This window comes from Phodopus roborovskii, unplaced genomic scaffold, assembly GCF_943737965.1.
Source record: "Phodopus roborovskii unplaced genomic scaffold, PHOROB, whole genome shotgun sequence".
Taxonomy (NCBI): domain Eukaryota; kingdom Metazoa; phylum Chordata; class Mammalia; order Rodentia; family Cricetidae; genus Phodopus; species Phodopus roborovskii.
Genome location: NW_026126567.1, coordinates 24,368,326 through 24,390,129, shown reverse-complemented (window position 1 = coordinate 24,390,129; position 21,804 = coordinate 24,368,326). Strand labels below are relative to the sequence as shown.

The window sequence follows — 21,804 nt, the reverse complement described above, 5'->3', positions numbered from 1 at the left end:
TACTGATAATGTTTGGCCTATACACTGTATGACGTTTTAAAGCTCCACAAAATGTTAATCAGGGTAGTAACTTTGAAGAAAGTAAAACATTTCTAAAAATTCCAAAGCCACAGAAAATCAGCCCAGTTATATTGCAATTGTGGAGAAAATTTAATGGTATTTTAAACTCTGAGATATGATTTTCCCCCATAAAACAACAGTATGCAATTATTTCTTTAGACAAGTCAAATATTACAAACAAAAAAGATTTATAATTTGGTTTATAATGAATCAGTAATGTTATCTAGTTGAAAGTATAGTTGCCCTGTGTTATGTAAAATATAAAAAAAAAAAAAAAAAAAAAAAAGAGAAATCTTCCAGTCACTTAAAAAACATCAATTAAAACTCAAGGCTTTCTGCATTTGAAAAGCAATGGCTTTTAAGGAGGATGAAGGACTGTGGTCCTTAAAGACTAACACACCCTGACATCTGTAATCAAAGGGGAAAGCTACTCTACTCCTAGTTCTTAAGTCACACAAACTTATCATTGCAGCTGATTTTTAACATTTACACATGCAATATAAATTACAAATCTATATAACATTACAATACCATCCAAAAGAAAACAAGGATATACAAAGTATTTGATAAATAAAATTATTGCATTTAATGTTATTTTCTTGAAAATCCAAATCGTCATATTCCTTAATGTTGTACCACACAATGCCAGTTCGAATTACAGAAAATGTATGTCAACACTGCCTGAAAAAAAATTGAGGGTGTAAAGCCCTCCTTACACTTTGTTTAATTTATGTCAAGTGATCATGGAAACAAAGGCTATTAAAATTACTTTATAATTATGCACAATAATGAAAGCATAATAGATAGCCGAGAATTCTTCTACCATAAAATTATTTACACCCAATTTATTCAGCTAGGGACCCTAGCTTGAGAGGTACTGGTCTGGTATATTCCACTTAAAATACTTTGCTAGAGCAAACAATTGTCTGATATTTGGAACATATTGAAGAAAATAGTTGTCTCATTGATTTGTGTTTTGAGTCTTGATTACTATCAGTACAAGGTATTGTGGGAGAATTCTGGTATCCTGGATGGCTCAATCAACACATGAAGATCAAGCAGGCATTTGTATTCTGAAAACTATCTCCAGTCCATACAAATGCTTGTCGTGAAGGCTGCAGGCCCAGACTTCTCCTACTGGCACTGGGATGTGATGGGCAAACATGTGTTAGGAGAGTTTCACACCAATTTTGTTTTGTTCCTTCTTCATCAGGCGCTGGGCTTCCTTCTCCATTTTCTTCCTTTGTTGTTCTGCTGCTCTCTTTTCTCTGTCTGCAATCTTCTGCTGCCTGAAGAGAAATACATTTTTTTCTTTATTTTATAAAACACTGCACAGGGAAAACTGCCAATGAGTTATACAAAGGGTGCCAAGAAATAGATGTTTCATGTCTTAAATTTTCTCATTTCTCTGAAAGTTCAAGGATTTTTCAATAGGACTATTTCTGCTTATGCTTAGAAGATAACTGTATAAAAACAGAAATGTTATCTCTATGTACAAAATGAATTGCAAATTGTACTTTGATTCTTCACCTTATTCCCACACTCCTAATTAACCACAGCCTTTGTGTGTGTCAGGGGAAAACTATCCCAAAAACTTTGATATTGGAATGAATTCTCATTATTCTAAAAGATTTTTTTTTTTAAATTAGCTAAAGATGTTAGAAACACAATGCAAAGAGAAAATGGAATTTCAGATTTATCTTGTACTCAGAACCAAGAAATGTAAAGATAAATGTCTGAGCTACTTCATAAGTCATATAGTAGATATTTATTAATTTCATACTATGACAGTCTGGCTCTCAGCCCAGTATAACTCCACTGATCAGAAATAACAACAAAAACACCCTATCCTTACCAACAACTGGCTTGTATAGGAAGGGAGACTGGGCCTGGGATGATTACACAGGGAGAAGGGAGGGAACCTAAGTTGGGTGTGAAAAAGTAACTTAAGAAGTATGTAAGAATGAAGAAAGCATAGATTATCAATGAACATGGAATGGGCAACATCTAGGTCTATGCAGAACAATCAATGCTGGGGCATCGAAATTAGTGTATGTTCAACTTAAAGCTCATGAAAGTGATATATTAATGCTTAAAATATGCATGCATATACATCTGATTTTCAGTAATGCAAGAAGACAGAGTTACAGATGACCAAAATTCCACCAAGGAGAAAAATTTCTTTGTGGCAGCACTCCAACTTTCACCATCAATTAACGAGGTTTAAAGAAAACTCAACACTAGCTCTGCCTAACTGTGAGAAACCCTGAAAATATGTACTAAACCAGATGCCCACAGCATTAGCATTAAAAGGTAAGAAGATAAATAATAACAAAGGACTGGATATGTTATAAGAAGAAAAACTTGACATTCCAGGTGCAAGGAATGATTTAGAAATTACTGCAGTCAAATATACATATTGCCCACCCAGATTCAAGCTTGGAATGGCTTCAGTACTAGAGTCATATTCATTTAACAGATCAAAGAGCTGGCGTATTTTTAGCTGACAATGGAAAAAATTCTGAGCTTAAAGAATCAGGAACACAGATACACTTTCACAATGCTTAGTGTCTTGCTAGAGGTAGCAATGCTATAAGCCTCCATGTCCTGTTGGCTATACTTACGTACACGCAGCACAAAGTAATAATCTCATTCAATCACACTGCCATTATAATGCAAAACATTCTTGTTTTCATTTTTGTTTTAGTTAAGTAACAACAGGTTGGAAAAGGGAAGGTTTTAAAGTACATTAAGATGCTCTACTCATGGCTAAAAATTCCCTAACATTGTTATTAAGATTATTAGATTCAGAACAGCAGCTCTTTCCTCTATCCTTGTGCTATATGAAGCTAATAATTTTTTAAACATTCTCATCTTTGTATCTATTATTTATTTTTTTAAAATTCAGAATAAAAATGTCTTTTTTGATGAGTCTTAACAACATTAGGATTTTAGTTCACAATTTTAAAAATACCCTTAATAAAGACTCAGTTACACTGATGAAAGGGAAGCTAAATTAGAAAAGCTCTCACAACTTTAAAAATGTGACTTCTCTGCCCATTTAAAAAAGACATGTTGAAAACAAGATTTAGAAGAAAAACAAAGCAAAACTCTGGCTATTTAACTGCGCCCTCTGTTGGTTATTTAAGGTTACTATAAATTTGCCATCAAAGAAAAGAAAAAAAAAAAAGATAATTATGTAAAGATGAGTACAAGTAAAAGGTAATTCACGTTCTATCCATAGGGCAAAAACAATCATAATTTTAAGATATAAATTCTATCACTATATTTTTCTAATTTTTTATATTTTATTTTATGTGTATGTGTGTTAGCCTGCATGTGTGTATGTGTTATGTATGTACACGTGCCCATAGAGGCCAGAAGGGGACACTGGATCCCTGGAAGCTGATATGGATGCTGGGAACAGAACCTGGGTCTTCTGAAAGAGAAGCAAGTGCTCTTCCAGCCCCTTGCTATATGATTCTGAATGCATAGAGACTAGACAGATTTACATCTGGCATTAAATAGAAATAATAGCCACAGTTCAGCTTTTTGCTATTCTTTCCTTACTTTTTAACCCAACACAGAAGAATAAGAACTAAGTTTATCACTCACAGAAATGTAGAATGAATATCCAACAAAAGTGAACTTTAAGACTAATTACTTTTCTGTAGAATGAATGGTTTGTTAATATGATATCCATGTTTTAGGAGACTTCTGTGGATATTAAAAGTAAGATACGTGTACAGAGTAAGGGTGCTTTATTAGCTTCCATTATTCAAATGTGCACTTCAGACACTATATTAAGCTGTAAAACCATAAAATCAAAATTACAACTGCTAATCTAGAACAGTGTATCATGGTGGCCAACATTTCACAGCAGGTATCATGACTACCATGTGCTATGTATATGCAAACAACCTTACCATTAAGATCATTATCCTTTGATTCAGACAGTGTTTTAAATTCATAGCACCAAAAGACCAGATATGAAATCTGGAACTCAGAGCATGCTCAATGAGAAACAAGTTCTAGAAGGTTCAGTTTCAGTGTAGGAAAATGGAGACTGACATTGTCCTCAGTAGGTTTTCTTCATTTTAAATACAAGAAGCAAATCTAAGTTTCTACTCCAGGTGTAAGGTAAACGTCAACCAATACCTCAGAACTTCTTCCGCTTGCCAGGCTGCATCTTCTTCCTCTTCCCACGCATTGGTGTTCTCTTGCCAGGTATCTAAGTCTCCTAATTCTGACTATATTGAAAAACAAAGAAAAACTATGATAGTAAAAGCTGTCATTTCTCTATATAGCAGTTCAGAACCAAGACAATCAAAACCGAGCAGTTTTAAGTCTAACTCAGAAGAACCTATTTCTCTCCTATGGCTCCCTAACTGTGTACCAACCCTTGTGCAGGGCATGAATGAGCTGGCCTCTAGTTTGCCTAGAACTGCAGGTTTCACAATAACGCTGACATGTGACTTTTCCAAGTGGCAACCGGTATAATCGTGGCCCGCCTTAGGGAGCCAACCATCTGCTGACCGGATTTGAGGGTGGATCCACAGCAGAGAACTCACACCTGGGACCATAAACCGGATCAAAAGTCCACAGCTGGGGAGGGCATAGGTAGGAACAGCTCCTGCTGCTGTTCTGCTAAACAGACATGCTGTGCTCACGCTGTCACCTTCTACACAAGTATGCTTATGCCTACAAAGCTGCTGTCAGCTTTGGTTGGAGAAACTTCTTTTTCCAATCAGCTGTGGTTACTGTAGACTCCTTAAGTGTTCAAAATGACCAGGTTCAGTGCCTGCTGAATGCTTAAGTCTAAGAGGACAGACACCTCTACCAATACTTCCTGCCCCCACTGCCCAGGCTCAGAAAACATCATGGGAGAGGCAGGAGCACCTTCTGTATTGTGAAATGCAGTCTTCCTGAAATGGCACAGTAACTGCACTTAAGAACCCACAGTAGCTATGATTAGCTGCATAAGACTTGCACTCAAATAGTCCCTCAACATTCCCACAAGGAAGTGGGAAGGGGCTCATGTGGCACCTTTTACACCTTAGGACTTACAGGCAGCTAATCATAGCTGGGGATGGTGCAGGCACTGGCAAACAAGCAACAAACTAAAATTCACTCACACACACCCACACACACAGTTTTTCTCCTCTCTCTCTCCCTCTGTGTGTGTGTGTGTGTATTTGTGTGTGTTGTAAAGACCAGATTTGGCCAGATTTGGTTTTCACTTTCTTAGTTTGAACTAGACAAAAATAAATCTGTTTTTATTTGTATGTTTCTGTCTCTTTTTTCAAGAGCAAAAAGGGGAGACAGACAGACAGGATACAGATGGATCCCAGAATTAATGACAATGTCTAACTGGAGTACTCTGTGCTGGACGTTAAGTTTATAACCAGCAAGCACTCTCCAGTTAAGCATAACAAATGTAAGGATGTTTTCACTGGCCCTCGGTGTCCATCCTATACAGATAAAATAAACCATGCAAAAACTTATGAAAATTGTACCCTTTTTAACTAGATTTCTAAAAAGACTAAAAAATTATGAGATGTTAGACTGTTTGTTGGTAACCTTTCTGTTTATATTATTTGCCCATTTCCCCACTGAAATATTTGACATGACATTTAGAGATCTAAAATTATATTTGTGTACATATATGTCATTAAATAAAGTAATCTCTTTAGTAAAAATGGCCTTCTAAGGAAAAAAAACTAAAGACAGGTTTGCATACACAAAACTAACTCCAACTGAGACTAGGGAGGCAACTCAGTAGATGAAGTGCTTGCTGTGCAAGTATGACAACTTGAGTTTGGACCCCAGCATCCAGCTAAGAATCTGGGTATGGCAGTATGTGACTGGCAAGTGAGAGAGGATGATCCCAGAGGTTCACTGGCCAGTCTAAACACTGCTGAGTTCTAGGTTCAGTGGTAGACCCACTCTCAAAAAGTAAGGTGGAGAGTCACAAAGATAATAAGCATTGATTTCACCTCTGCACACATACACATATAAACACACGTGCGCGCGTGCACACACACACACACACACACACACACACACACACACACATCTAAAATACATTAAAGCCATCCAAGCAAAGCCAACAACAGTGAAAATGTGTAAAAGATGACAAAAACCGTTGATATCCTTAGTATAAAGTTTCCATAATATAAATGATGAACTTCAGGATGAAAACAGAATATCTGATTTGAAAAATACTGACAACCTATAAGCAGCAGTTAATGCTTACTGGGGAACAGACATTTTCTTCAGTGGCATAGCCACAGGTAAGGTGTTCATGCTCCCACAAATTGCCACTGTAAATAATCCCTCAGCTATGCTCTTCATAAGCAAACCTAATAAAACTTATTGGGTCATTAAAGAAAAAGACATGAAAGTAGAAATGTCTACAATGTTATATTTTCATAGCATCATGAGTTATTATTGTTTATAATTGTGTGTACAATCATTTAACATGCCTCCTCATTATAATCAATCACCCCTCTTCTTCTCAAACGCTGAAGAAAATCAGTATTTATGCACAAGGAAATCCAAACAGCCCTGTAGATGAGTACATGATTAAAAACAAAGATTTGATGAAAATTTTGAAGGTGAACCCACTGTCTGCAGCTGACTATAGACTCAAAGCAGTGTTTACAAACTAACTAGAAACTCTAAGATAGGATCATGCAGTTTAATCACCCCTGGATTTTTAGATCACAGTACTCATTGTATCTGAGTTTGTAACTGCTAGCTGTAGTAATCTATTACTCAAACCATACTTAGGCCTGGGAAGACATCTAGGTACTTGTGGGGGTTTTATTTTCATTTTGGATTTAAAAAGCCCCCCAGGTCATGCTGATATACTCCTCAGTGTTGGGTACCCCAACTTTCTACTTTGTTCACCACTTTTTCCTTTATAAAGGTTCCCTTAAGTCAAATTCATCTTAAATTACACCACAGTTTAAATGTAAACTTACTCTATGATAAAAAAAAATTCCTAAGTCAAAACTTACCTTAATTATTTTAGGGGTAATTCCTACAAATTCTACTTGTAAATATCATCACATTCTTTTGTCTCCAATTTCTCTGTGTATAATGGTATCCTGACCAAGTGTCCAATATAATTTGTAATCTTATAAAATATTATGTTCATACAGCTATAAATGAACTTTTAAATTTGTTCAAATCCTAGAAGGAGAAGGAGAAGAAGGAGAAGAAGGAGGAAGAGGAGGAGGAGGGGGGGAGGAGGAGGAGAAGGAGGAGGAGGAGGAGGAGGAGAAGAAGAAGAAAAAAGTCAAACATACTTACTGATTGATGAATGAAAGGCATATCTTGTGTAGCTGCCAATCTACTGGAAAAACCTGTGTTACCATCAGGGATACCAAAATTCAATGGTTCTCTCTTCTTAATGACAATCTGAAAGATAAATTACAACAGGATTACAAGGATATTTTACATAAAACCATATAAAACTTGATCAATATATTTGGTAACGGCTTAAATTGTGTTTGCTCTTTACAATGAACAATGCAGTAAGAATTACTGTGTAAATAATACCAAAATTTCCATGTAATTATGACATAAACCAGGTTCATACTAAGAAAAACTGTATCTCACTTTAAAATTTTTTTTTTCTTTTTCTTCACCATATTTTATGAGGGTCTCTAAAATTTAATTAGGTACTTTAAATTACTAAATTAAATAATAACATGTCTAATATGTTCTACCAAAAGTATACTCACCACTTTTAATGTGTGGATTAGCCATTCCTAAATTAACTCTTCCTGGCTAATGTATTAGAATATATTTACTAGAAATATTGTTAATTTCAGGAAAAGCACCATCAATCTAAATTAATGTAACAAGGCACCATATAATACACTAAATCCCAGCAATATATTTTCACAATGCAAAATATACATCAACTGAGAAACTTGCAAGTATCCTTCCTTTTCATATTTGAAATATTTGAACAACACAGCTAAAAAAATTAAAAAGTAAAAACGCAGAAAGAAAGCACATCAATATTCTACTATCTTTAAGCATTTACTCTATTTAGGTAAAAAAAAAAAGGAAAGCAGTCATTGTTCTCTTTCCAATATCTCTGTATCTCTAAGTGATCTCATTGTCAACTCAAAATGGGAGAGAAGGATAAATGGTAACACACAACATTTACATGTACATACTATATAACGTGAAATTACTTATTTATGGATATCATTATACTTGGAACTTGTTAAAGCTGTTTTTTTTTTTTCCTTTTGGCTTAAGTTTCTCTTAGCAGAAACTAATACCTACTACCTGAGATCCATTAGAATTTCTACAAATGCTTAGCCATGTTATAAAATTGGGAATATACATTATTAGAGCTATGTCTAGATCATGTGAATAAAAAAATTCTATTTAATGTAAGAGAAAACAAAATGATAAATAGGCTTTATAATAAATACAATTGTACTCTCTAGTTTTAACTACTGGAAACAAAGTATTTTAATCTCCACAAGCACAATCTTCAACATACTTTCTGAGTTTTCCTTATGGTTGGTGTCATATCCTTGAAATAGTCAGGTTCCAATTGTTCCAAAGAACTTTGTTGTGTTGCCACATTCCCATTCCCTCCTTCAATCTTTACACTTGTGGGGGCATCTTCATCCCAGGAAGTCCACTCCTCCACATCTGTCTAAATGTAATCGAATGGATTGTCAGCCATGAAGAATAACCTAATGACCACCTCAGTCTTTATTAGAGAAACAGGACACTGATGTTAAAACTTTTTTGAGCCACAAGACATGTATACAGTTCAAACCACATACCAAAACTTTTTCAAACAAATACTTTTGAAAACTGAGATAGCATTACATATACTGCCATAGAGGCTAGACTGAAACTTTTGTTCAAATCCTAGCCAAACTGATCACCTGACTTTAAAAATAAAGGATCAACATTCTCCACAAGATGGAAGTAAAAGTCTCAAAACGTAACATCCAATGCCCAAGAAACAAGCCAGAATTTTCATTATATAAGGAATCCATGAATCTTAATTCACACGGAAAAATAATTACAAAATGGCAAGCCCAAGATGATATAAATATAGGACATATACGAAATCTTTAAATATTAAGTGTTCCATAAAAGTAATATCATTCGCTTAAAACCAGTGGTGGTGGGGGGGAGGGAATTAGATGTTAAGAAAGAAAGAGATACAATATAAAGAATCAAGTAAAAGTTATAGACTAACAAACAATAACAAATCCACAAGAGTCCTGATCATCCAGTTACTTGATGTGTCTATTTTGAAACACGGTGTTTGGGAGCGTGTGCTCCATGTCGAACTACCTGCTTAGGGACAGACGAATAATCCACTGTGGTGGGCAAAGTTATTTGGTCTCCACTCAATTTCCTTCCTCTGCCAGACCTGAAGGAAACAGGATATATTTCAGAAAGCACCCAAAGGAGCATCAGTAAAAAGCATTTTAGATAGTAATTTACTTAGAAGGTGGGACTTTCCAATTTTATAATTATTGTTTTAAATAATAACTGCTCACAAAGCTATGATGAAAAAGCATGACTCAGCAATCTTATCATGTATCCAAAATCTTGGGCAATGCAGCTGCTTTTCAAGTGCAGAATTATGGACAAAATTATAAGGTTTGGGATGGATTAGAAGCCAAAGACAAATGTAAGCCCCAAAGAAAGCCCCTTACTCCTCCAGTGCTCCTAATTCTATAGATAAAGCCCTACACTACTAACCAGGGAGGGCTGGGCAAATGTCTTATAGATTTCTTGGTAAATTTAAGTAATCAACTGTTTACAAGTTTGAAAATTGGGGGCCAGAGATGGCTCAGTGGCTAAAAGTACTAACTGTTCTCCCAGAGGCCCTGGGTTCAATTCCTAGCACAAACATGGCAGATAACAACTGTCTGTAACTCCAAGATGTGACACCCTCACACAGACATACACACAGACAAAACACCAATGCACATAAAAATAAATAATTTTTATTTAAAAAGTTTAAAAATCAATTACCCAACCTAAACCAAATGATTTTTTAACAATTAGTAGGAAAATACTACATTAATCAGAATATAATTCAGTTGTTAACTGGAGCTATGGAGTCTATATTAACCAAGATTTTCAAAGCTACTTTACTGAATCTAGTGAGAATTACTCAATTTATCAGCTATAATAGCCTCTACTGTAAACTGGATATCCACACCGATATTTTTAAGTTTTTTTAAGGATATAACTAAGAAACATATTTAAAGCAACTAGATAGAATAGCATCAGCTACATAGCAAGACATTAAAACAGTTACTTCTACAATTTAGCAATCTGTAACTCATTTCCTTAGAGCGAAAGGAGTTTGACAAATTCACAGATTTATTTTATTCACCTTTTTAAGGATGAAGACACAAGTATTACAACCTATTACAAAATGTATGCCAAAGGTATGGAATTTTACAACATGTAATCCAGGTTGGTTTAGACAACTAAGGCAAGTTCATCCTAATAAAGAGCTTTCTTTACAGCTGAAAGAACAGTCAGTCTTAAGCATACTGACACTGACAACAGAAACTCACAGTGACAACAAACCAAGTCCTTAATATGAAATCAAATACACTTTCCTACTCTACCACTAACCTACAGTAACTAGAGGTTTGGAAACTGCAGATGCATGAAGAGACCCATGCTACATGACGATTGTCCACGATGCCTTTACCTCTGTCTGCGATTAGTACTCACCCCATCTTGCTTTCCCTAGTAAATTTCTAATCAGTCGTCTTCTCTGACTTGAGCACTTTCTTTTTCATCAGGTTTTTACTCTCAAGGGAGATTTCAACAGTCATCTACCCCCATTTCTTCCATTTGTTTCTTGACTTCTCATCTACAGCGATCGTTTCTACTCCATGTCTTTTCATCAACATGCTAACTTCCGAAGAGGCTAGCCTAGTGCTATGTAGCTTCAAAACTGCCCTGTGAAAAGAGCTGATGACCATTACACTCACTTTTCTTCTACTGTACTTTACATGGACCACTACATTTTTCTGGAAATATTTAGGCCAAAAGACCTAACAGTCTAACAGTTTCACCAACTGACTGATGGCTGTTTTTTTTGTTTGTTTATTTTTGTTTTGTTTTGTTTTTTTGGTGGTTTTATTGTTGTTTATGAGACTGAGTCAGCAGTCAGTTTAGTCAGTCACTTTAGGCAGCTCTGGCTGTCTCACAGAGTCTGCCTGCCTCTGCATTCCAAATGCTGCAATTAAAGGCATGTACCATGTCTGGCTTCAGTTCCAATGATTAAGAGTTAGACCTGAACAACTTAGTCCTCATATATGTCCTGACTTCTTCGTAGCCATTTGGAAGCTTAATACACATCTCTCTGGAGCATGTTCTCTATACCCTGCACCCTCTAATTACAGTCAGAAAGCTGAGAAAGGAGGAATGCAACTTTGAGGGCAGCCTAAGATACACAGACACCAGCCTGGGAAACATAGCAACACCCTGTTTCAAAAAAAAAAAAAAAAAAAAAAAAAAAAGGCAGAAAATAAAATTACTATTTTTATTTGGAATATAATATACAATATATTTACTACTAAAATAAGTATGCCTTTTGACATTGTCTCGAATCAGACTGAATGTTGCCACCCTTACTTTCTGCTCTACATTTTTGTGGCATAATTACTTTTAATTACAAGCCAAGCACCTAACTTGGCAAAGATATGTTACCAAAAGAGCTGGAACCCTAGTGCTGCAAATGTGAGCTATCTGATTTTGGATCCCCACCGGTGCTCAACAGCTACTGACCAACAGCAGCTCTCCTGGACAGTCAAACCTTAGAACACACTTCTGATTGTTCCGATGAGGCCTGAGGCACCTGAAGTTAAGAAGCCACAGCTAGGGTGTGGCCATGTGGTAAGACAGAAGGATTTGAAATCTAAGGATAGCCAGATGAAGTGAAGAAATTATTCTGGCCTATCTGAAGCTCGCTCTCTCTCTCTCTCTCTCTCTCTCTCTCTCTCTCTCTCTCTCTCTCTCTCTCTCTCTCACACACACACACACACACACACACACACCTTTTATTTATAGTTTCCTTGTTTAGAGTTTTTGAAATACATTATTATTTTATGTGTCTGTGTATTTCACATGTATGCCTATGCAACACCTGGTATCCACAGAAGCTGGAAGAGGGCACTGGATCCCCTGGAACTGAAGTTTAAAGAGTTGTGAGCAACCATGTAGATGGTAGGAACCAAACCCAAGTTCTCTGCAAGAGCAGCAATTACTTTTAACCACTGTCATCACTCTAGCCCCTCTGTTATAAGTTTTAAAAGTAAACATAAAAATAGCATTCATATGGAAATACACATAGACATCTATGCTTAACTTTGCCTAACTTGGTACTTTTAATCATTCTAATAATGAAACAATACAGAATATCTGTGGTGATGAAAGTGTTTAATGTTGTTCTACTTCTTTCCAAAATTTTACAGGACTAATTATTTAATAAATTTAAATGGCAAACTTGAAAGAAAAACTGAGATACTTTCTAGATCTAAAAAAATGTTTTTTTAAAAAACATAGAGATATATGGATATTATGTTTAAATAAAACATTCCATGCCTTTTAAAGTTAGGAAGCAATCCAAACCAATAAAGAAACAAGTAAATCAGTATGAACACAGGAATCATTTACCTGCATATTAGTCTCTTCAGGAAGGAGAGCACTGTTGCTAGGCAGGTACAAACTTTAAATAACCGAAACTGAGTGATGGCCATGGTGAGAACCAAAACCTGCGGGAAAGGCACAGGCACACACAAACAATGTATTAGTCACATTGCTGATGCCAAGCTCCTCTTTTTCATTCACACTAACAAGTCCATATAAGAGAAATCTGACATTTTCACTTTTCTCTTAGAGCTACAAATAGAACAGTAAATTCTAATACAGTGTAAGTGACCTAGGAATTTCTATGGCTGTCAAAAAGAATTCTCTTCATTCTTCATTCTCTGAAAAATGTTTCACTTAAATAAGTACAAATTTATTTACAATTAAAAAACTCAGAATGACCAAGGTCAAAATCTCTGATGACAACTTATGCTGGAAAGAAAGTAGAGTAAGGGGAACACTCCTCCATTGCTGGTAGGAGTACAAATTTGGATATCAGTAGGGCAGTTTCTCAGAAAACTGAGGCTCAACCTGCCTCAAGACCCAGCAATACCACTTTGGGTATATACCCAAAGAACATACATTCACACCACAAGGACATTTGTTCAACTATGTTCATAGCAGCATTATTCATAATAGCCAGAACCTGGTACATTTACTCAGCAAATAAAAAAAATAAAAAAACCATGACACCTTGAAATTTGCAAACAAATGGATGGAACTAGAAAAAGCCATCCTGAGTGAGGTAACCCAGACCCTGAAAGGCAAATATAATATGTACTCATGCATAAGTGGATATTAGACATAAAGCAAAGGACAACCAACCAACCTACGGGCCACAACCTCAGAGAACCCAGGTAACAAAGAGAGACATGCATGGATCCTCCTACGAAGGGGAAAAAGATCTCCTGAGTAAATTGGGGGAGTGAGGGTCAGGGGGGAGGGTAGAAAGGAAGAGAGGTGGAGGGAAAGGAACTGGGGGAAAATGTATAACTCAATTAAAAAAAACTCAAAAATTATGAAATAGTATATATTAAACCTTTCTATGCCTTTTATTTTGGTTCGCCTCAACAGAGAAACTGAACTGAAGAAAGTTAAATAACATGTTCTAAGCATAGCTAGACAAAGGACAAAGCTCATCTGGTCCACAGGTTTGCAAATCTACAATCTGTTCAAAGAAACACTGACACTCGAGCCTACACTTAGCATGTTTAGTAATCCACAAGTTGCGAGGGATCAGAACAAATCACAGACAATAGTCACTTCCCACTTCTTAAGCATCATTCATAAAAGTTTCCTAAAATTAAATAGTAAGAAATAGTATTCACCTTTAATAAAGGGGGAGGGGGAAGTGTAGATGCACTAGGAAACTAAGATCTGTATCTTACTTAACCTGAGTGGTAATGATACTATTTGCTTTGCTATATATAGTATTTACATGTTAAACCTCAATATAAAAGTTCAACATACTGAGACTGGAATGTAAAAAACAAATAAATGTTAGAGAAAAAAAGTTCAACCAAACAGTAAAGAAAAAGACGGAAGAAAACAAGAAGGAACACTCACTAAATGTCATGGTCCCTGACCCTGGCAATACCTTCTGAGGAAAAACACAGCTAGAGCTTTCAGTTTCTAGGGTTAAAAGTAGAATGCAGATTACTAAAGGTACAAAGGAAAAGTTCCACAAGGTTCCCTTAGCAATGCTAATGTATTTTCATGCGTATGAAGACAGCCTATCTTAACTGAATGATCTATTTGATGGCCAAGCCTGGAGGTGGTCCATGACTGAGCAGGTGCAAGGAACGGTAATTCTAAAGGGAAAGGAACCAAGAGCACGTTAACAATTTCCTTCTTCTCGTAGTACATATATTTTTAACAAATAACCCCAAAGTGTTGCTTTCAAAACTGCAACAAAAAAGCTGACTCCTTTATCTCAAAGAATCTTAGAAAAGGCAAATGGCTTATAAGCCTTATTTAGTTTTCCCATGCTGTCTACTGTTTCCTACCTTCATGGTGGAATAGTCATCTTAATCCCAGTTTTTTTCTACTGTGGAACTAACTTACTACTGTCTACTTCACAGTAAAGTAATATCTACACATTACATCTGCCCTACATAACACTTCTTTAGAGAATGTATTTACTTGGTATGTTGTTACCATTTGGAAAGTAAAACTTGAGATGTCTGATGCCTCACTGTAAGGAAAATGAACTGAACAAATAAAATAAATGAACTAAGGAATCATTTTCAGCTGATTGGTCAAAAGGAACTGTTGACAAAGAGAAAAGTAAACTTCCCAAGGATTAATGCCCTGCACAGGAAATGGATGGAACCAGAGATCATCGTGCTGGGTAAAATAAGCTAGAGTCAGAAAGACAAAGACAGTATTTTGCCTTCATTTGTACAAGCTAGGTTTCCAATACAAGAAGACATGAAAATAGTTGTGGACTATTTGGCAAGAAGATGGAGGCCTGAAGAACAAGGAACAGTAAGGGGGGGAGGGTGAGCAAATTACATTACATAAGGGAATGAAATACAATGAAGCCCAGTATCTGTACAGCCAATACACATGAATAAAAATTTGGGATAAATTTTAAAATTATAATACATTTTCAGAAAAAAAAAAAAAACATTGTTCAAAAGGTAGCTAGAAGGCTTATGGCATACAACACTAGGAAAGGAAATAATAACCAAGGAGATACTCCCGCAAGATTTTTTTAAGACATTTAATATTTTGGTAACATGCACAGGATTCAGTGTTCAGCTGTGAACAACTTCATTCAGAGTCTTGGTAGCTACAGTCATCACCTTCTCAAACATCCTTAAGTGTCACTATTTATTCAGTACCTGTCAACTCGAATGAGTCCAATAAAAAGAAATAAGATGTCAAGTTTAAATGTGGTTTGATCAAGCCAGACCACCTGAAACAGAGTACCAGGTGATCCTACATTCAAAACAGCTGAACAAAGCAGCCATACAGACTACAGCCAGAATTTCTGCATCCTTGAATCCCCCATGACAGCGCCCCTTACCAGCAGGAAGTAGTTTGGAAAGAACGACGCCCAAATTCCCAAATACTGTCTATAAATGTTTGTTTTCATTTAAATGGACTTGGTTATATAAAATAAATAAATACAAATGAAAAAAATTAATATATATATTATATATATATAATATATATATATATAGAGAGAGAGGTCAAGTTTAAATGAAGAACCCGAAAACCAGATTATTTCTGATCACAGACAGATTTCCCTCATAGCAATTAACAACATCCTGATTCTGGGATCAATCTGGTTCTGTGATTAATGGAAGAGACCAAATATTCACTAGCCATCTATTATGAACCAAGTATTATCATTGAAACATTATCTAATTGAATCCACAGAACTTACTTCTAGTGAAATAGATATTATTTTCCTCGTTTTACAGAATAGAAACAGAATAAGCACATGTTTCTGAGATCCTACAACTACCTGCACTCAAACCTACATCAATTTAATTTGAAACCAAGAATAGTTAGTTATAAACATCCTTAGTAATCAGTAGAGATATCATAAGCTCCAGGATAAAATTTCCAACCAGTTTCACTAAGATGGAGAAAATGTAACCAAGCTATTAAGCAACACTTTACCAATTGCACTGATTTGTACATAATGCTGCAATTCAAAGGAATGAATATATATTAGCATGCACTATGTAATATATGCTACACTGATAAGGAGAAAACATGTCCCTGCATCTTGAGTTTCTTTCTACATTTACTTTATTGAAAAGAGCCAAGAAAGACAGGACCCCACCAGTGAGGCTCAGTTTGCTATCTCTAAATCTTAGCCAATGCTAGCGTTTAGGTGCACTGAATGAAAAGAAATGAACATTCCTTGGTGCTGTAATTTAAGAGAAGTGGTGAATGAGAGGAAGAAGGCATGCAACAGAATTTCAAGCAGGGAGGTTTTTAATTAGGGAAAGGGATCATAAAAAGGGGAAAGGCAAGGGGGGAGATCGGCCTCCAGAGAAAGAGCAGCAGGAGAGGGGGGTAGGGAAAAGGAGGGGGCAATAGAGGGAGGAAGAGAAAGAGTGAAGGATGGGAGGTGGATAGGGTCCTTTTAAAAGGGAGCATATTGAATAGGCACAGGTGGTGCTCTTAGTGGTTGCAGCTGAGGGTGTATCCTGTCAGGACCCCAAGGGAGGCCAGTACAGATGCCTGAATACTAACAATGAGTATCTTGATTATGGTAATGTATGTTGTTCAAAATCACACATCATGGGCCCTTAACATGTTCAGGATATAGTTCCACAGTTTCCCCATTCCCATTTAACGGACGAGAGCCGTAATTGGTTGAGTTATTAAAACAGGCTAAATCAGGATTACTTGGAAGAGAACTCCAAGGCCTAGATTTCCATACATATTCCTTCTGAAATGGTTTTAATTTTAAACATATCAATATAATCCGGTTTCTAGGACACCCTATAGATCATCAAACAGGGAAATATATATTCGGGTGCTTTAAAATGCCTTTTAGAACCGGGAAGTATTGAAATAACCTACTACCAAAACACGAATTAAAACAAAATCCTTACAATGACAAACGCAGAAACTTTATATACGCCTGAAGAAAAACTCTGAAGAAACGACATCTTCGACTAAGTAATTGGAATAAGATCTCTGTTGTGTCAACTGAGAAAGATTTCTCTATAACCAAGCCGGAAGGCATAAAGAAAAGGAACCCTGCATGATGAAGTCAAGCCCTCCTCCTGTTCAGTGAGATCCAATACAATTCACTAAGGCAAGCCAGTTGACACCCACTAAACGAGTCATCTACTGCTGTACTTCCTCACCAATTTGAGTCCTGAATTCAAACAAATACTTCAAAGTCCTATCATCTGCAGCCGCCCAGAACACACTCAAATGAAGTCCGCAACTCGCTAAAGTTAAAAATTACAAAGTTCCCAGTGAAAATCCACCCGAACTCAAGCACGAAAAGCAAACGGTCAACCGCAGAGGCACGAATGCAGAAGCGGCAGTAGTTTCTGAGCAGCTGGTGCCAAAAGATCAAACCATCTGTACCGTCAGGCCTTCTTCCCAGGTGACACCGCTAGGACTGTTAGCTAGGTGGGTTGCCTTCTGAATGCCTACACGGGGCGTTTCCTAACTGCCAATTTTCACTTTCCAATCACCCACCTAGACTTTTGCTGATGGGGAGAAAAAAAATATACATGTATCATACCCACTGCACAGATGAGCAAAACCAACACGCGAGTTTCCCGGTTACGCAATCCCACGCCCGGCGGCGGGCGTCATGGGTGGCGCTCTAAACTACATGGGGTGGGAGCCGGGTGGGCTGCGATCGGGATGCGGGGGACGTGGGACCCCGGGAGGTGCGAGGCCCGGGGAGGGAGGGCAGGAAGAAGGCGCAGTGAGTGCCCTTGGGGGAGGCTGAACGCCGGGCTTTTCCGGGTCGGAGGCTCACAGGCGGGTGTCCCATGCGTGAGCGTGGCATAGTGAGAGCACTCGGCCAAGCCAAGCCGGTTCCTAAGCAAGCCACGCTGGGCTCGCCCCACAGGTCACCGTGACCCGGAAACAGTGCTGGCCCAGCGTGCGGCAGGTCTCGGGAGAGAGGGCCCGGAGAGGAAGGCGGGAGGGCAGGAAGTGCGGGACGACCCAAGAGGGTGCCGGGGAAGTGCTGCCACCCGCCCCGAGGCCGGACCCGGGGAGCCGGGGTCGGGAGGCGAAGGGGATTGAGCGAAGCCCCTCGCGGGCCGGCCGGCGGGCGGGCGGGCGGGCGGGCGGGCGCGCGCGGGGCCGCTCACACTCACCTGCCCCTCCCCCTCCCCGCCCGCTCGGCGGAGGCTCCGAGCTGCCTGGCGCGGGCCGCGCGCGCGTGCGCCCACGAGGCGCGCGCGTGCACACGGCCGCTGTCTGCCTCGAGCCCGGGCTCGCGCTCGGGGTCGCGCGGGATCGCGCTCGCGCTCCGCCGGCTCGGTCAGTCCCAGCTCCGCTCATTCAAAGCCGGGCGCGCGCTCCGACGCAGCCGCCGTTGCCGCCGCGCAGCCGCCAGGGCCGCCCCTTCGCCAGAATCCCGCCCGGGCCCCGCCCCCGGCCCCGCCCCATTCCCCGGCCAGGCCCCGCCCACACCCACGCACAACTAGGGGCTGTCTCCAGGCTTGCCCTTCTGTACCCGGCCCCACCCTAGCCCCGCCCCGTCATTGCCCCGCCCCCGTTCCAACATTGCCCCGCCCAAGCCCCGCCCCTAAGGCAGAGCAACGTGCTGTCTCCAGGCTCTCCCTTCCGCACCCGCTGAGTCCCCGCCCATGACCCCACCTTATTCCATGGCCCCGCCCAGACACCGCCCCTAAGGCCGAGCGATGTGCTGTCTCCAGGCTCTCCCTTCCGCACCCCGCCTCAGGTATCTTCTGGCCCAATAGAGGATAGGCTGCTCCTTTGACATACAGGCCGCCAACCAATGAGCGCAGAGGGCGTGGCCGGTCGCGCCAGCGTTGAGGAGGCTTGAGCTTTGGCTTTTTGTTTGTTGATAGAGGTGGTTGTACGCCTCGTGTTTTTCTTCGTGGAGCGATTGGGCTTGTGCCAAACTGTGCTGCTTCCCTCCCACATAGATGAATGTCTCGCCCGTGACCAAGCCCCTTCCTGGTCCATCCGTCAAACCTGTCCGCCAGATGGGGTCAAGGGGATGCTGCATCTAGATCATGAAACGTTGGAGGAACCCCTCTGTCTCAGCATGATTTGGATGTGACTAGAGCAGACCCCAACCATTGCAGCACCCGAGACGTTTACAAGTCTCTTCTAGGATTTAGCCTAAATTTAGTTTAAATCTTGGTTCAGTTTTTAACTGGAAGTAAAGGAGCATTTCCTCCAAGTCCCTCATTATATCCTGGCCTGCATCCAGGGCTAGTCATTTTATCAAGCTCCTGCCCTTTTTATGGTTCTCCCTTACAATCGGATATTCGGCTGTTTTGTTGTTTCGTTTTTTACTTTTATTGTACATATTCATTGTACGTGTTACTGTGTCCCATAAAACATATTTTCACATAAAGATACATTGTACCTTGAACACATGCTCTCCCCTTCTATACCACCCCCCCCCTTTTCCATAGACCCTTGATCCCCTAGAGTCTAGGGCCTAGACAGTTTCACTTCTACTTACATAGATGAGTTTTCATGCTGTCTTCTATCTTGTATGCTAATAAAAACCTTAGAGCAACTCTTCTCAATCTGTGGGTGCGACCCCTTTGGGGGTCCAAACGACCATAAATAGTAGCAAATTGACAGTTATGAAGTGGCAACAAAAATAATTTTATGGTCGAAATCACCACAACATGAGAACCGTACTAAAAGGTGGAAGTACCAGGAACATTGAGAACCACTGAGCTAGGGTTTATCTGTGTATTGGACTAGGATCCCTTAAGAAACTAACGTTGGAAAGTGGCTGGTAAGGGAGGCTGTGTGTAATATCCAAAAGCTGAAAATGAAAACAGGTTTTTTTTTTTTCTCAACTGGCATTTCTGTATAAACCTTTTAAAAGTGATAACTGCCTTTGCTCTCCCACCACGATTCATTCATCATCTATCCATTTGACTTCCAGCATTCTACCCCACCTTCCCCCCTGCAATCCACTCCACAATTTATTAGTAATTTATTGAGGTTTATTCTTTATCTGACTTTGAGGAAGTCTTGCTAGTCTCAAACTACCTCCTGCCTCAGCCTCCAAGGTATGTGGACCATGGATGTGGACCACCAATCCAACACAGCAATTTAGTATGCTTATACTGCCTTTCAGAAGAAGGTGAATTTTGGATTCTTACTCTGGTTCTGAGTAAAACTGAATGCATTATCTAATCTTTTAATCTGGGTTTCCTGTTAAGTGACCTTACAGTTTACAAAGCTTTAAGTGAAGTCTGGCTTAATCAAGCAATCATAGATTATAGCAGCCATTCAATACTTTTCCCTAAACATATATTCTAACTGTAATCTCTTCTATTATCAAAATACTCTCTCTATATATTTTCCGATACTTTTGAATTTCCAAAGTCCAAAATTCTGACATTAGCTTTTTGTTTTGTTCTGTTTTGGTGTTTGTGGATTTTGGGAGGTTTTGTGTAGCTCAAGTAGATCCAGCTGCCTCTGTCTCCCGAGTGCTGAGATTAAAGGTGTACACCACTCTCTGGCTGTTTGTTTTGTTTTATTTTGTTTTTGATTAGTTATATCTTTGTTATAAATTACTTATTATGAACCATAATAATTTCTTCCTTTTCATGATTATTCTTCTCCTTCTTCTTTTTTATTCACCACTTCTGACTAAAAGGAAGGAGGGCACATACATCTATAGAAACCCTGGTGGCAGAGTACTTGTTCTACAACATCTAACATAAAAGAAGCAGCTCTCCTGGCTGGCTAGTTGTATATCAACTTGACATGAGCTAGAAGCATCAGAGAGGGAGCTTCAATTTCATTGAGAAATGTGCCTCCATAAGATAGGACTATAGGCAAGCTTGTGGGGCATTCACTTAATTGGTGATCAATGTGGAAAGGTTCAACCAGTTGTGGATGGGGCCACCTCTGGACTGGTGGCTGTAGCTTCTATAAGAAAGGTTGAGTAACAGCTGGACAAAACAGCCCTACAGACTACAGCTAGGATATCTGAATCTTCTTCGAATCCCCCAAGACAGCGCCCCTTACCAGCAGGAAGTAGTTTGGAAAGAACGATGCCCAAATTCCCAAATATTGTGTATAAATGTTTGTTTTCATTTAATTGGACTTTGTTATATAAAATTAAATAAAAATACTCCATATGCATAAAAAAAAAGAAAGGTTGAGTAAGCCACATGGAGGTTGTCAGTAAGCAGCACTCATCCACGCCTCTGTGTCAGCTCCTGTCTCTGGGTTCTGGCCCTGAGTTCCTGTCCTGGTTTCCTTCAATGATGAACAGTGATTTGAAAGAGGAAGCCCAATAAGCTTTTTCCTCCCCAAGTTGCTTCAGTCATGTGTTTCATCATGGCCAGTGAGAACCCTGACCAAGACAACACCAAAACTAAAGATTGGAAAACAAATTTA

At 38.9% G+C, this 21,804-nt stretch overlaps 1 protein-coding gene across 2 annotated transcripts; it reads right to left on the bottom strand.

The window, feature by feature from the left end:
- Nucleotides 1-622: 622 nt before the first annotated feature.
- Nucleotides 623-18,643, bottom strand: Ebag9 (estrogen receptor binding site associated antigen 9). Of its 2 annotated transcripts, none has more exons than XM_051202513.1 (7): nucleotides 18,552-18,643; nucleotides 12,763-12,860; nucleotides 9,406-9,484; nucleotides 8,591-8,749; nucleotides 7,378-7,485; nucleotides 4,219-4,310; nucleotides 623-1,349 (listed from the first exon to the last, which is right to left on the bottom strand). In XM_051202513.1, the coding sequence occupies exons 2-7, from the start codon at nucleotides 12,843-12,845 to the stop codon at nucleotides 1,229-1,231; spliced, it is 642 nt and encodes a 213-aa protein (XP_051058470.1). In that variant the 5' UTR covers nucleotides 12,846-12,860; nucleotides 18,552-18,643; the 3' UTR covers nucleotides 623-1,228. The 2 variants fall into 2 exon arrangements, with proteins under 2 accessions (XP_051058470.1, XP_051058469.1); XM_051202512.1 differs by lacking the exon at nucleotides 18,552-18,643 and adding an exon at nucleotides 17,963-18,062.
- Between the last annotated feature and the right edge of the window lie 3,161 nt (nucleotides 18,644-21,804).

Bases quoted from the DNA above. Each gene is read 5' to 3' on its own strand.
- Ebag9 (XM_051202513.1), bottom strand. From the start codon at position 12,845: ATGGCCATCACTCAGTTTCGGTTATTTAAAGTTTGTACCTGCCTAGCA. The intron at 9,485-12,762 runs GTAAATGATTCC...TGTTTCCTTCAG, and splicing joins CTGAAGAGACTAATATGCAG to GTCTGGCAGAGGAAGGAAAT. The intron at 8,750-9,405 runs GTAGTTCGACAT...GATTACATTTAG, and splicing joins ATTCGTCTGTCCCTAAGCAG to ACAGATGTGGAGGAGTGGAC.